This window comes from Pocillopora verrucosa, chromosome 4 (genome assembly GCF_036669915.1).
Source record: "Pocillopora verrucosa isolate sample1 chromosome 4, ASM3666991v2, whole genome shotgun sequence".
Lineage (NCBI taxonomy): Eukaryota > Metazoa > Cnidaria > Anthozoa > Scleractinia > Pocilloporidae > Pocillopora > Pocillopora verrucosa.
In genome coordinates this window covers 8566475-8582237 of record NC_089315.1, presented here as the reverse complement: position 1 = coordinate 8582237, position 15763 = coordinate 8566475, and the positions used below count along the sequence as shown (strand labels likewise).

At 38.2% G+C, this 15763-nt stretch overlaps 1 protein-coding gene across 2 annotated transcripts in view; it reads left to right on the top strand.

Moving 5' to 3' along the window:
* The first annotated feature begins 2214 nt into the window (after positions 1–2214).
* LOC131769222 (E3 ubiquitin-protein ligase rnf213-alpha) overlaps positions 2215–15763 on the top strand; it is a 56612-nt gene continuing 43063 nt past the window's right edge. Inside the window, exons 1-16 of one of the 2 annotated variants that reach the window (XM_066164803.1) lie at positions 2215–2235; positions 2357–2485; positions 3324–3452; positions 7103–7469; positions 8064–8402; positions 9094–9305; positions 9705–9997; positions 10876–11129; positions 11277–11507; positions 11926–12118; positions 12734–12807; positions 13980–14289; positions 14581–14679; positions 14812–14928; positions 15039–15243; positions 15394–15699. In XM_066164803.1, the coding sequence (XP_066020900.1) occupies positions 2452–2485; positions 3324–3452; positions 7103–7469; positions 8064–8402; positions 9094–9305; positions 9705–9997; positions 10876–11129; positions 11277–11507; positions 11926–12118; positions 12734–12807; positions 13980–14289; positions 14581–14679; positions 14812–14928; positions 15039–15243; positions 15394–15699 (3163 nt within the window). In that variant the 5' untranslated portion in view covers positions 2215–2235; positions 2357–2451. Of the gene's footprint in view, positions 2486–3323; positions 3453–7102; positions 7470–8063; positions 8403–9093; positions 9306–9704; positions 9998–10875; positions 11130–11276; positions 11508–11925; positions 12119–12733; positions 12808–13979; positions 14290–14580; positions 14680–14811; positions 14929–15038; positions 15244–15393; positions 15700–15763 lie in introns of both variants that reach the window. The other variant, XM_066164805.1, reaches the window with a different exon arrangement.

Sequence of the window (15763 nt, the reverse complement as noted above, 5' to 3'; positions counted from 1 at the left end):
CTAGAAAATGTATGCTTTCGATTGGAAAACTCTTGTGAACATTTCGTTTACCTTGCGAAAAATGGTTCCGAACAGAAGAAAACATGACATTTTCTATGCGTTACACGAACGGTAAACAAAGGAAGCCATTAGGTTTTCCTGCATTTACACACATTAATCTTCCCGGAAAATGCGTGTTTTCAGCCGCTAACTCCGGTGAATACGTTGTTGTAAACTCGGAAAATGCCAATGAACAAAAGGAAAACAAGCTGTTTGTCGTGCGTTAACCGAGCGGTTGATAACGGAAAATGATTTGTTTACCTGCATTTACCGCGAAGGAAAACTACCGAATAATGGAACGAATACTGGGATTCACCGATGCGAAAACGCACCGAAAACGCACAGAAAATGTCGGATTTTCCGTACGCAAAACACGGGTAAACTTTAGTAAAATGCCGCGTTTTCCGTGAATTCAATCTTCGTTTTCCATACGGTAAACGCTTGTTTTTTTTGCCGTTTAAGTCATCGACAGCTCTCTCCATGTGACTCCATGACTTCATTTAACTGCCTACAAAGAAAAGTGGTACGACAGAGTTTCTGTAGCTGTCAACACATCATTCCGCAGAAACAGTTAGAGACAATAGTTCGAAACAATGCACGACTCACTGCAGTTCATGCTTACTTAAAATGAATTTTTCGTTACCCGCTCTCACGACGGCAGAAAATAGTACAAACTAGATAGCCTCTTAAATAGCGTTTCTGTTTGTGGTTAAGCACGAGAAGTTTTGATAGACGGATGCAAGAACAGCACGAAGGTTGGCGATAAGGAAAGAGAGGTACTCGCTATTTTGTACTGGATCTGTCTACGAGCTGGCATTTGGAGATGAGATAGCCCAACTTTGTCCTCTGAGGTGTGTATGCTTGGCCGTGGATGTTCGGGAGTAAATTATGCCCTGAAGTGGCCAAATTTGGTTGATGAAGTTGGTGTAGTCGTTGTAGGCGGCAATGGCATCTGGGATATTAAAAGTTACGTTTTGCATTGCTTCCAATGGATTTTCGTTTAGCGTTACTCACAGAAGTATCTTGCAAAGGATTATGTAGAGGGCAAGGCGAATGAACTAAAACCGAGCTTAAATCTAAGCCTAAATCGACCCAAGAAATTTACACAAAAGAACAACCATTTGAGCGGGGTAGATTTGTCGTTATTCTTGTCTACATCTTTTTAAAGTTGAGAGGGCGACTGTTCATTTCCATGCAAATCCTCCTGTTTCACCCATTACGCAACGTGAACATATTGCATATTAACGGAAACCCACTGTGTGAGGTTGGAAGTCAAGGACGATAAAAAATATATATATATATCTCTTAATGTAATCTTCATTATACCCGATAACGAAATTTGGAACAGTGTTATGTTATTTTTAGCTTTTGTTTTATTATATATTTTTTAAAATTAATGGCTCCGCAGGTTCCGCTGGTTACGGAGGCTCGGAAGGTTCCCCCACCGATGATCCTCAGTTCTGTAACACCCCTATCCCGTTTCTAATGATCAAAAGTTTAACTTCTTTAGACGAATTTCAAAGCTGGCCTAAAAAATAATATGTATGTGTGGCTCGCCATGAATGACGGCGCATCATGCCATTATCAGGATAGTGTTCGTGTGGGTGTGCGTGTGTCTGTGTGCGTGTTGGGGAGGGTGGAGGGGGGGAGTTTTACTTATTCCTTGCTGTGAAGTTCCTCTTTGTATAACACCAGCTGTATTTAACGCCCAAGAAGAAAAAGTTTTTCCCGGAATATGAGGCTGACTTAAAGAACCAGTGTTCTTCTTTAATTGGGTTTTGAAAATTGTAAGTTCAAAGTTCCAGTTCAGATTTCCAACTGAAATTAAATAAAAGAGTTTATTTTGAAATTCTGACGCACTGAGAGCAACAACGAAGTGTCTGCAAAGGCCAGGATATGATGCCAAATAGGGTCGGGTTGAAAAAAAGTTTGACCGTACGTGAATCCCGTTCCCAGGGTCTTTCGGATATTTCCTAGTGAGTGCGGAGTAGTTTCCCGGTATCTACTTCCCTTTTTCCAAGAACAGACACGGTCATATTTTCGCACAGCCTCATACTATTGTAAAACAAATCTGTTTTCCCAATGGCAATGCATTGTTTTTGTCATTGTTTTCTCTGTCTAAGACTGAACTGAATGCATAATTTAGTATAAGTCTGTGCGGAAATTTTACCAAATGCGACAAGCTCGTCAAGCACGGTGTGAACATATTTCATCTTTTACACTTGCGAAGTGTCTTAAAGTTGTCGTAATACGCAAATAGTTAGATTTCTTAAGTGTAAGAAGAATTATTCTAAAACAGATGATGTCTGCCCTGAAGGTCAGAAAGGATTAAAGCCAGATGAAGGTAAAGCATCCATCGATGTTAGCAAAGTGACGGTAGCTGCAAAGGAGTTGTCGCAAGCGGCAGCGAACATGGAAGTCGACGACAGATCAAATCTTTCACCTGGTAAGGGCTTGTCTGTCTTAAGTTCTTCACCCGAGATTACTGACAATAACATTTTTTACAATGTGTTATAGAAAGCGTTAAATTAGAATAGGGTAATACGGTTAGAGCAAAATCATCTGTTCATGCTTCCGAGCCGAGTGAGTTCAATTAGACATACAATCAGCTTGAGGTTTGTCCACCGGGAATTGAAAGTTGGGCAACGAAACCTTTAGTTGAGTTGTAGGGGTGTTACTTCCACATTTCCAGTCATAAAATTTAAGATGTCAAACGATTATAATTTGCATCACAAAATACCCGCACAGTCTCATACTATTGTAAAACAAATCTGTTTTCCCAATGGCAATGCATCGTTTTTGTCGTTAAAACATACGCTTTCATTTGAGATCAAAATCATTATTCCACGTTAACCGTGCGATTTTTCACAAAATTTTCAATAATATGTCTTGTTCTCAGACATGGCTTCTGAAAGAATTGATGAAAGTCAATTTTTATGCGATGAAGAGCAAGAAGTCTTCGCTGGTTTTACTACCGAAGAAATTGAAAAAATGCGACGGTAAAATTTCCGCACAGCATCATACTATTGTAAAACAAATCTGTTTTCCCAATGGCAATGCATTTTTTTTGTCATTGTTTTCTCTGTCTAAGACTGAACTGAATGCATAATTTAGTATGAGGCTGTGCGGAAGTTTTACCAAATGCGACAAGCTCGTCAAGCACGGCGTGAACATATTTCATCTTTACACTTGCGAGGTGTCTTAAAGTTGTCGTAATACGCAAATAGTTAGATTTCTTAAGTGTAAGAAGACTTATTCTAAAAGAGATAATGTCTGCCCTGAAGGTCAGAAAGGATTAAAGCCAGATGAAGGTAAAGCAGCCATCGATGTTAGCAAAGGGACGGTAACTGCAAAGGAGTTGTTGCAAGCAGCGGCGAACATGGAAGTCGACGACAAATCAAATCTTTCTCCTGGTAAGGGCTTGTCTGTCTTAAGTTCTTCACCCGAGATTACTGACAATAAAATTTCCGCACAGCCCCATACTATTGTTAACCAAATATGTTTTCTCAATGGCAATGTATTGTTTTTGTCATTGTTTTCTCTATCCAAGAACTGAATGCATAATGTAGTATGGGGCTGTGCGGAAATTTTACCTTACTGACAATAACATTTGTTACAATGTGTTATAGAAAGCGTTAAATTAGACTAGGGTAATACGGTTAGAGCAAAATCATCTTTTCATGCTTCCGATCCGAGTGAGTTTAGTTAGACATACAATCAGCTTCACGCCCATTGAAAAACGTTGCATGGGAAAATGAAAATAAGCTAGAAAAGAGAAAGAGAGCATGCGTAACTTCACGCAGGCCTGTCAATCCGACTGTCAACCATGTAATCTCCCGTGTACGCCGTGCTTGCAAGTATTGTTTCTTGCTTAGACAACCGAAACGTTGCGCTCTTCATCGAAGAAGAATAGAAGTAATTAGTAGCGTTATCGTTGGCGTTAAATCGGTCAGATATAAAATTAAATTACCTTTTAAATATCGGGTTTTTAATTTGTGTTAGTAGAGGTAATCACATGATTTTGAGTGCAGTTTGGAATAAATAAGCACGAGTAAATTTTTTTAAAGCCTAACAAAATTGAACGAGCCCGTAGGTGTTAATAATATACATGGAAAAATACGAGACGGCTTATCATAATTAAGCATAAGCAAAGCGCGCGTATCAAGTGCAAAAATAAGTTATTTAAACCGTGCTTTCGGTCAAAACAACCGCGTACGATCAAAACAATAATATGCAAGGATATCTTCACATCTTTAAGGCGCAATAAAATTCAAAGTCCGGCAAAAAAATTCAAGGAATTGTTCAGTCTGTGTCCAAATCACTCTCGATGAAATGGAATCGTCGTTTCCGAGGGTTAACCATGTTTGTTTTTAATTTCGGCGTTGGATCGCTCGAGCAAAGTGTTAAGTGCCACTCTCGCTAAGAGCGGTCCTCTCGACTTCCCGTCGGAAAGAAGTTTTATTTTATTTTTTGCCCATGAAAAGGGTTTAGGACACATGTTTCAAAAATAGTTTAATTGTTCTCCAATTCCCTTTTTTTTGCGTCGCCACAAGCCAAAAACGATTTTTGGCCAAACCACCCCGGTGGGCAGCGATCGAAAGTGTAAATTTCAAAGATTTTGTCCAGCGTGCAGCGACTGCAACAATGTAGCTCACGGAATTCTATCTTGCTGCAAGTTACAAGGTGTATTCAGTTAGTTCACAGACAAAATATGGAAACTTCAGGTGAAATATTTTTCATAACAGCGTGATCAGAGGAGACCCTTCTCCTCGACCTTAATTTGCATATCAAAAACCCATTCCACTTGTTATGATGACATTGGCTATCTAGCTATGAGCTGTCAAGTACATAATTTGCATGGAATCTGAAATCTGACATAAATCAAAAATTTTATGCCTCTATTTGCTTGATATGTTTAGCTGTGTTTACTCGTGTTCCTCTGGTTATGATCTCACCATTTCTATGAATGACTCGAGTATTATAATGGCCATGCAGCAGTACTCCAAAGTATGATTTCTAAAATGAATAGGGGTTATGCCTTATCTTTGTTGGGCCAATTATAACTGGACATCATTTATTACTCATAACCACATTAAAAGCAGCAAATTTGAATTTGAACTCCAAATTAATGAATAATGAAACTCATTCAGTTCGTGGTTCACTGCAAATATGATTACAACTTGACTTCTTTCGTGTGTTAATTTTTGTCTGGAGAACATTAAGGAAAGGTGCCTGATTTGTGGGAATGATGATCTGATTTATGTGGAACGGGAGCTCATCCACAAAATATAAGTCATGCCTCACTCTATACAAGGGTGCGATACCTGGATCTTTCTTTGCCATTCCAAATCGAATTTTGATGGACAGTTTCTGAAGTCTTTCAGATATTTGTGGATTTCTTCTTTGATGTGATTTACCACAAGAGCATGATTAGCCTTCACAACCTACTTGATGACTTTCTCTACGCACCATTGCTTTTCTTTGGTAATGAGTGTCTTGTATGAAGTCCGGGGGTCTGCTTTTCCAGGCTCATAAACTAGTTCAAAATCAACATCCTGTATTCCCAAGACCCATATCTTGATTCTTAGTGGGAGTTGCGCGGTTGCCTTGTTGAACAGTGGACGTAACGGTTTGTGGGCTGACCTTTGTGCTCCAAGGAGGTAGATGTTGAACCTGTCCTTTGCCTAATGTACAACTAAAGCATCCTTTTCTGTTTGAACATACCGCTTCTCAGTTGTGGTCGTTGTATGGCTATGGCTTGGTCACAGGCCACTATTTGTCTCCTGGTATATGCAGTTGGTTTAGCAGGATCAAAGTAAGCCATGGGGCTTTTCCTAGTTACGCTTGATTTGCGCTTTTTAAATGCTTTATTCTCTTCTTCACCTCATTTGAACTTTGTCTCTATGGTCAGCTCTTGAGGGAATGCGGTAAGTGATGCATATCTTGAAATGAACTTGGGCAAGTATCCTGTCATACCCAGGAAACTCTTCGCAGCTTCTTTTGACGCTAGGGAACTACTTCTTTTCACAGCCTCAATCTTTTCTGAGCTTGGTTTCGATCCATTCTTTATGAAACGATGCTCTTAGAAATCTATTTCTTCAATTCAAAGCTGGCATTTCTCTACAGTGAATGTAATACCGAAATCTGCATCTCTCTGCAAGACTATAATTTTGTTTTTGAACGTCTTGTCCCCCAAGCAGGATGTTGTCATGTTGGTTGAGATTTTTTGGTATTTTCCCAAGTATTCGGTGTATGGCTTCATCAAAGAGTTTCCAAGAAGCCACTTTTCCGGATTCTGGGATAATTAGGAGTTGGTGGTATCCCTGTCTCAAGTCAAGTTTGAAGAAGACAGATTAGTCATAGAATTTGTACACAAAATCTTCAAGGAGAGTTACTTAGGTTTTCCTGTGTCTTGCCACGAAGCATTTGCATTTTCTTTCACCAAGAGCCGCACGTGTTGGAACTATTTTGAGGCACTTTTCAGTCTCTTCTGTACGCACTCCAGTCGACGTTTCGCTTTGAGAATCAGACAAACTTCTCTCATCACGTTGTGACACCACTGTACTGAAATACTTTTTTAAGGCTTTGCGAATCATTTCTCCCGAAAATAAATGTGTTTCTTGACGGAATAAGTGATACAACGGTCTAGTTCACTGATTGCATAGTTGTAACGTGGGTTTGAATCGATAAATTAATGAATAGGTAAACGCGCATCGCCGGATGTAAATTGACGACTTCTGCCTGAATAAATCTTTCGTTTTTTCAGTTTGTACGCCATGTAATAAACAACTTAATAACCTCGAACGTTCGTTCGAAAGCGGGAAAATCTCAAACCTTGGCCTCAGTTTGAGATTTTCCCTTAGCGATCTCACTCTCGCTCATTAAGCTGTTTATAATAGTGCTGTAATTGAAGCTGTAATAAATAAACAACGAGGAAAGAAAAATTAATAAAAAAGTAAGGGATATAAAATAATAGACTAAGATATCACAAATTCATTACTTTATTGATTTTAATTATTGAAAATACACTGGTTGTCAGCATGCTTTATTTTCCACTTGACAGCTGGTGATACAACTGTTAAGGTTGGTCAAGACAAAACCACTGTTGAATCAATGTCTCTTCCAAGAGCTCCAGCATCTCCTGATCATGGTGAAACTGAGGAAAAATCGGTTGGGCTCGCAAATGGTAATGCGACAGCTTCCAGCATCGATGTGTCTGATGTGCCTGAGCCCCATAAAGAGAATGATGGCCAACCCGAGGTTGATAAGGACCATGGAAACAATGAAAACGACGTCGATTCAGAAAAAAAAGCTGCGGGAACACACAAAGAATTAAAAACTGATAACAAAAGTATTTCACGAAAAGAAAAGGACGTAAAGAAAGAAAAAGAAAGTCATGAGGAACCAAAGCAAAAACACCAAGCATCGGAGTAAGGAATTCGTTTTTTTTATTATTATTTAGATGACACACTACTTGAAGTAAGCTTTTCATACTTTCATATCTTGGTTTTGTCCAATAAAAATCAACCAGACTGTTTGATTCAAGTGTTCCCTACTCAGTAGGTCACGTTTACTATGATTCTACAAAATGTTCATGACGGCACCAAACGGCTAACGTGGGGATGTGTAGATGATAAAGTGTTCTAGCAGTTGAATTAAACTACCTGTATCAGCTGGGACGGGTGCCACTACCAACTGATCTAAAAGGCCACATCTAGGAGTGAGGCGAATTTTTGTTTGCCCAAATAATTTTTTATTATAGTAGCTTTCTTCTTTAGAATTTCTTGTGGTCTGATTCAAGTTTCAAGTAAGTTACTTGGTTCATTCCTTCCCACCCTATTGTTAATTGTTTGCTTTTTAGCATGCAACCAGTGAACAATGGAGTCTAAGGTAATGTGTTAGTGGCTACCCTGCTAGAGAAAGCTCTCTCAGCCTTTCTCAAATTACTATACATCATTTTTATATGGTCAAAAACAGCAGTGATTTATATTAATAACAAAAACATAATTTAATTCTATCCACAGGAAAAGCGAAGGTGCAATGAATGAACCAAAGCTAGAAGACCAAAAGAATGCAAACACCAAAGAAAACCAACTTGGCGATAATCCTAAATCTGATATAAAGAAAAACAGTGGCCATGACACAAGTTCTGTTGAGGATGTCATGAGGAATGGTAAAAAAGAAGACAAAGGAAAGGAATATTTTCCCAATTACAAGGGAAAAAAGATGACTGTTGTTTTTCATGCTGTACTTGCACCTCATTTTAAATTTGAGGAGAGTCGAGGTGACAGACTCTATATGAGGTTTGGTGCAACTGCTCTTGGAAATTTTCGGGAAGATGTTGTTGAAGTGTTTCCACAAAGGTAAATTTATGTAAATTTTTTTAGGGTGGTGAGAGCAATATGACAATCGCTTGATCATATGTGCAAGGTCAATTTTGTCTGCATTACTTTTTATTTGAGGGAAAGTTGTTGGAACGATGATTATAAATGTTGTAGACTTTATTTATATCTGAGTTTAAAAATGTTATAATTATACGCAGTATAACCTTTGCCAAATCTACCAATATACTGTAGTGATTTTTTCCAGATCAACCTTCGATACATGAAGGAGGAAGAATGCTGTGTTTGGATGATTACCTTTCTTTTTTCTTGAACTGTGATCGAATGCAATGAAATAAGTAAAAAATAAATTGGTCGAACTTGGGGTTAAAAGTTTGATGCTGGTGTTTGAAGTAATATGTCATTTGTGACCATTTTCAGTTCATGCAAAGTTGAGATGAGCCTTGCAGCTGTCTCATTTCTCAGTTAACGGGCCAAATCGTTTCGATACAGTTTTATTTCGACATAATTTAATTCTAAGTGGCTGGAATAGACAGCTTACTCTGGTTTCTTTCACTTCAAGGGGGCCTTCAGGCTTCCCTGAGTGACTCTATGAAATGGTCAAACAAACTACGAATTTGCTTCTTGTAAATAACGATACAGACAAGGAATGTTGTACTGTAGCATTTATGGTTCCGGTTGCACGTACTGAGTGTTTAACTTGGATTTATAGATACCTTGATGATGGTTTTATCCTGGTGAAAGGAGAGCTCTCGGTACCACACGTTTTTCTAGCTCGCAAAATTCCCTACAAGTATGTTGTGTTCAAAGCGAAACGAAAAGATTCAAAGGAGAAAAAGAAGTACTTGTGGGAGCAGTTACTTGACTTAGGAACTAATACGAACCGATGTCTTCAAATTCCGCCTAACAGATGTCGCGAGGGAGGTACTTTCATGTCTTTTTCCATAAATCGTATTGGGGGCGTATTTTAAGCGAGCTACCGCTCATCACTTCGCGAAATGCGTGACCGTCATCTTAGATTCTCAACTCAGAAGAAGGTTGAGAAAGGAATTAATTTCCACAGAGGGGGTGATCGATAGCCGAAAGGAAGGAGGAGGGATGGCCTTTTCCGTACCCCATTTATGTCTATTTTCGCCCGAATCAAACATCGCACTATAGGCAGGACAATCTATAGGGACGTAGTAACATCAACTTGCGCTCCCAAAATATGAGCTAATAAAACAGGCTAATTTTTCCATTGGTCAGCTTATGATTATGTAGAAGCATTGCTAATTAAATTGAGGTAAAGCTCTCAATTACTGCTTTGCATTTACTCTTGTTTAGCGTTCTGGCACCAATATGATGACGCTATTTTCAGTTCACCAAGTTGGTGGCAAAGTATTCGTAGCAAGCTACCATTTGTAAAGGGCATGGATTCCACCGAAGGAAGGAACATAGCAACTCGAGTCATGTTGCCTAAGTGGGAGGGTTTTACAGTGGATGACGTGGAGGAGAATACTACTGCTTGGGAAGCTGTTCAGACAGTCAATGACATAGCTTACTGCTACACTCAAACCGAGGTTATGGAAGAGGAGAACACAACAAAAAATGTTCCACATCGTTATGATTTTAAACAGGTAATGTTCGATTGGTTAAATTCTGAGAAAAATGTTTCATCTCACTCACTGAATGCCCTCTGTCTGCTATGCAGAAAATGAAACCCTTTGCCAACACTTAAACGATGTGCCATTGCTTCAAAGGAAAGGATGGCAGTTGGAATTTTAAAAGCCTCCACACTGTAACATTTGACATTGTCTCAAGTTTTTTAACACCCTTGAGAAACGCTTAGTAAGATTTATCGCTTGTCACCTATAAAAAGGTATTGTTATTATTGGGCTAATGTTTTCCTAGACCAGGTCGAGGATTGGTCTAAGTTTGAAATTTTCACATAACCCACCAAATCGATACTCGTGTAGGGGGGATGCCATTATAAATTGGTTACAAATATAAGAGCAGTATTCCATGCGAGATGACGAGAAGAATTTATCGATGAATTATGGTCCTTCAGTTCTTTCCCTTAAAATCATTCGAACCAATTGTAGTGTGTCTGTAACTCATATGAGAGGGTAATGTAGGACGCGTTATTCTGCACACAACTCGTGGGGGTTGGAAAGCTAATTTTTACGGCACGAACAATTTTTAAACCACCTTTGCAACTTGTTAGTCTATGGAATTGAGGAATTTGATAGAAAAATTATGGTGGAAACTGTTAGATTTGTAGTGCTTCTAATAAACAAGTTGAGAGTGGAAACAACATTGCAGTTTATTCAATTAAAGAAACGACATAAAAGGATGCACACCCATGATTTTGTTTCTGTACTTAGTTTGCGATGATTTAAAATTTTTTTTTTTTAATAAGAAATGCAACCCTTAGTCATAAACTCCATCGAGGAAAATACAAATTCAGGTCCAATCTAACAAACTAACGTTAGTTGTTATTTGTTTCCAACTACAGATTCTGAAAGAATTTTTCAAAACGAGGATCGAATCAAATGATGTTCCTCAATCAGATACAGACGACAAGAAAACGTTTCATCCGTTGATGTCATCCGTTGCTATTGCTTATATCATTTATACACATAAAGTGTATCTTGATCCTCAACAATACGCAAAGTTGTTCGCTTCTTTGATTCTGAACCCAGACCCCAGAGAAAAAAGGTGTACAGGACTTGAAAAGATTCTTAAGGAATTTCCCACAGATCAGTTGCAGTAAGTTCGTTTTCTTTTACGGTTAACAATTTTATATGAGAACAAGAAATATTCGATTGTACCATTAGAGTAGTAGATTTGTTCAGGCAGTTTTTCAGGCATGGAGTAGATCAGACAAAATATGGTTGTGTTCTATAAAATATCCAGATGCCTTGGTGAAGCCATTCAGGCCATTTGCAAACGTGTCGCCGAGAATCACAGTCACATTCATGAATGGCTCTTTGCCGTACCGTTGGTTCACTTTCTGACCCAAGTATCCCAGCCTTTCAGCAGTTCTGTGTTACTTATGGAGGAACCAAAGGAAAAAGACGACACTTGGTGGGGAGCAAATGGATTTGACACGAAGTCTGTAAGGAAAAGACAATTTGGAGAGCGCAGGTACTCAACTTTAATATACCCAGTATAGTGTTTCCTGATTGATTAACCATGCAAAAAGGATGTACACAATACATATATGGCGATAGGTCGGTGTTTGCTTTGGTGCTTTGGTCATAATTTGTAAAGGATTTATTTTTTGATTTGTAAATCATGCATTGTAGTTTCTGGCCTTTATTCCCAAATCGTCGCTTTGCTTTGTACAGTAACTTTTCAGATGCCAGCTTAGGCAGACATCTTGATAAATATAGCTTCTACATTGTAGTAAGGAACGCACAAAGGATTCGTTGGCTTGAAATGTTTTTATTAAAATGGAGGTAAGTCTTTGCCCTCAGGTATTCTCTCTCTATGAAATCGGCCATGTATAGATAATGAACGATTCACATCAATTGTAATATATTCTTGTTTCACTTCGTTTTAGCTGCCCCTCAAGACTTACAAAAGTGCTTTCTCCTATGTTTGAATTGGATCCTCTGTTCCGAAGGACTTTCCTTCTTGTAGTTCCTTGTCGTGTATTCAATAAAATTGCTTCCAGTGGAACGTTTGCTCCCGTGGAAATATATACTACCCTCGCTAGAACCTTGTCCGAAAAGGATTGCATAACCGAAGAAGAGGTGATGCTTAACTGTATGTTAATTTGTGTTAACCCAGTCTGAGATGCATGGCTGTTTGCTTCCTAAAACCGTCACAATTTCGTTATGTCATTACGACTGAGTGATTTGCATTGAAGTGGCTTTGTCCTATCATTAACAGAGTACTTAAGATATTTTATATTTACGTTCAGCGAGAGGAATTTACAGGCTGAGATTTTGTTTTTGTTTGGTTGTTTGTTTATTTTGTTTGTTATTATTTATTTCCTCTTGTTTGACTTTTAATTTAAGGCTAAATTATAAGACTGGATCCATCTCGTGGATAAAAATATGGTGCTTTGTCGCGAAAAAAGATTGATTTTAATTTAAGGCTAAATTATAAGACTGGATCCATCTCGTGGATAAAAATATGGTGCTGTGTCGCGAAAAAAGATTAAGGCAGAGCAGCTGAAGCTAAGGAAAGGCTTGGTTGGTGCAAAATAGTGCTGTTTGTGGTGATCGATAGAAATTGCTTTTGTTTTTTACAATGAGTTCGTTTTGTGTCAAAATTAACAAATTTTGGACAAGGAAACCTTATGGCAGCAGTGCTTTATGAAATATTTGTTACTTCATTTTTTCCCATTTTGCCTTTATGTACAGAGGAATGCCATCAAAACTAGCCTTGATGTAATTTTGGAGGATCTCAAGAAAACTAACAAATATATAGACACAGGGTTAGTATACAGTTTGAGAGGATTGAGAGGAAGTATAACATTTCATACGAGATACAGTTTGACCTGCTCTTTTACTAATTTGAACATTCATTCGCCAAAAATGTCGCGTAGAATCTCAAATCTCCTAAAATAGTACATAATGCCCTAGTGACTCAAGTTTATAGAACGTTCTCAAAAGTGATGTCTTCTTGATTCGATCTAAATTAAGTCACGAATAAACACCATGAGAATTGAAATGAGAGGTGAAAGTGAATTATTAAAAAAAAGTGAGAAAATAGTGAAAAACAAATACAAATGCATGTGATAGTGGAGTCTGATCGTTTGGGTAAAGCTAGTTCTGCGAAGGACTGTTGTCGGTAGTGGTGACTGACCTTTCGACAACCTGAGCGGAAGTCATCATCAGAGTCAAGTGAGAAGTTGTTGTCAGTCGAATGGTCTGATCGGTCAGTTTTGCTGTGATGTTATTGGCTATAAGACTCAAGTGGTGTAGGTTGGTCGTTATTGTTCTGGTGCTGCTTTGGTCACTAGACCAATTTAATCATGGGTAATTGCTCTTTTAGCTTATTTTTTATTTTTTATATGCATTGTGCATTTTCTAAATACATGCATTTTTGCATTTATTGCGTTATTTTTCGGTTTCCAAACACGATCATTTTGGAAAAATCGTTACTCGTACCAAGTGCTGTGCTCTTAAAACTCCAGGATCACATATGTCGAACATACCAAGATTACGTTTTTTTACGCACAAATGAACTATCACCGCGAAAGACTATCATAAATAGCCACTTTTTTGGAAAAATTGATCCATAATGATAGATTCATAGTATATCTCCCATCTCTCGAATAAGCGCTTCCGTCTTAATGTTAATTTTGAATAGGGGAATTTGCCTTAGCGATAATTTACTTTTGCCAAATTTGCGAAATGTTCCAGTTTCTTTCCGTAAAATTTAACTACTCAGATATAGATGTGACTTAACGATCCTGGAGAGATTAAAAGAGAAAACCTATGAAATGAGCTTACTTCGGTGATGCATTTATTGTTAATAATACTTGAGGAGTATAATGATTTGTTTTTGGGCGTGTGTTTTTGCCATGTTCAATTTTTTATCTCTGAGAAGAGGAATTTCACAGTTAGTGTCATCTTGAATGATTATCTTTTTGTTAATTCATAGGTATTCTAACTCTGAGGAACTTATCACCCTGACACAACAAGCATATCTTTGTACCTCCTCTTGCTTGCGCATTCTCCATGCTATAGCTTCTTCTCGTTGCAACTTTGATTTGTTGCATAGTTGTGTGCTTAGCATTGAGACATGGTTCTCGGTCCTCGAAATGACAGAGCAGGAAGAGAAACGGAAATTTGACAAAGTGAAACGAGTGGTGGTCGATACTGTTGAAGTTGTAAATACTGTGTTGAAAAGGTTTGTCTTATCCTCAAAGATGCCATGGTACGATACGACTGAAACACAGGAGGAACTGAGGGTAAGTAAAGTTTGATTTACGAAGCAGCAAAACTATCATACCGGTAATCTATTTGCAAAATGTGGCGATTATTTCTGAAATCGCCTAGTTAACATGCACCGCTGAGTTTAATCATCGTTACATCAATGACTTCATAGATTTGCTGCACATGTGGATAAACATTTGACGTCACAATGTTGCAGTTGATGTTAAAATGAAGTGTCACTCTTGTTATTTATCTTCCAAAGAATAAGTATGATATCCGTAGCGGTTGAAAACGTTTGTGCCTTTGTATGTTTCCTTTATTTTAAGATATGGTCTCTTTTGCTGAATATTGTTTGGGGAAACAGTCAGTGTGCAGAGAGTTGGAAAAATAACCTGTCAAGGACACTGAAAATACGTTTGGAAGAGGTTAGGATACGGCTTTTCCCTTTTTTTTAGTCATTTACGGAATTCTTTAATTCCCAAAGGAAAGTTCGTAACTTCTTGAGTGAGGGAGCCTTTTTGCATATGTTGTCATGTTTTTTTCTTTGTTTCTTCTAGTTGGATTGCAATGATTTGATTGAAATAATCACTAAAGTTAACGTGGTACACCAGCATAATCATGTTCAAGACTTGGTGTCCGAAGTAACATTCAGAAAGATGGAAAGCATGCTGGAGGTGATCATATGCTTCCTTCTTTCTTCATAATTCACAAGTTACCAAATAACTCATTTTTTCTATGCTTTTGTTTGTTTGTTTGTTTGTTTGTTTGATTTTATTACTGTCAGAGCGGAAGTGAAGATGAAGAAGTATTCAGAAACCTTGCAGAACACGGGCTGGATTCTCCACAGGCCTCAGAGTGTGGCCGATTGCTAACTCTAATGCTCACAAGTTGTTGGCCAGAGGGACAGAGTGGTACCCCATGTTCAAGTAAAGACATTCTGAGGCACGTTCTGACATGGAGGCTTTGGCCCTGCTTTCTCCAAAGATTTGGTACGATATTTGATGGATAAGTGTATTTTTGTTTGCTTGTTTAGAAGGCTTCTTATGTTTACTCTCAGGGTTGGCTTGCACATAGTTTCATTAAATTATGATCATTTCATATCTGAGTTGTTTAACTGTTTTAATTGGACTATTTTTCAGGAAAAGCTTCAGACCTCCGACAGTGGCTCAAAGAGGATGGCAGTTACATTTTGATGAAGGCTCTATCATTTATTGAAGCAGCAGCTGACTCTTTAAAAGATGGAGCTATCGAATGTGAAAAAGTTCGTATACTCCGAGATCATTCAGATAGATTTCTAGTACTTTGTGACCACATATACAGGGAGCAAAGTAAAATAGACTTTCTTAGACAGTCATTAAATCGACGCTGCATTGAATTAGATGCATTTGCCAAGGAACGGGATGACGTTCGTGCCTTCATAAGGATGTGCTCAACACTCAAGCAAGGTAATAACCAGGTTAACGTACTAAGTATGCGAAGCGTAGAAGGGGTGCTCATACAATTTTTTGC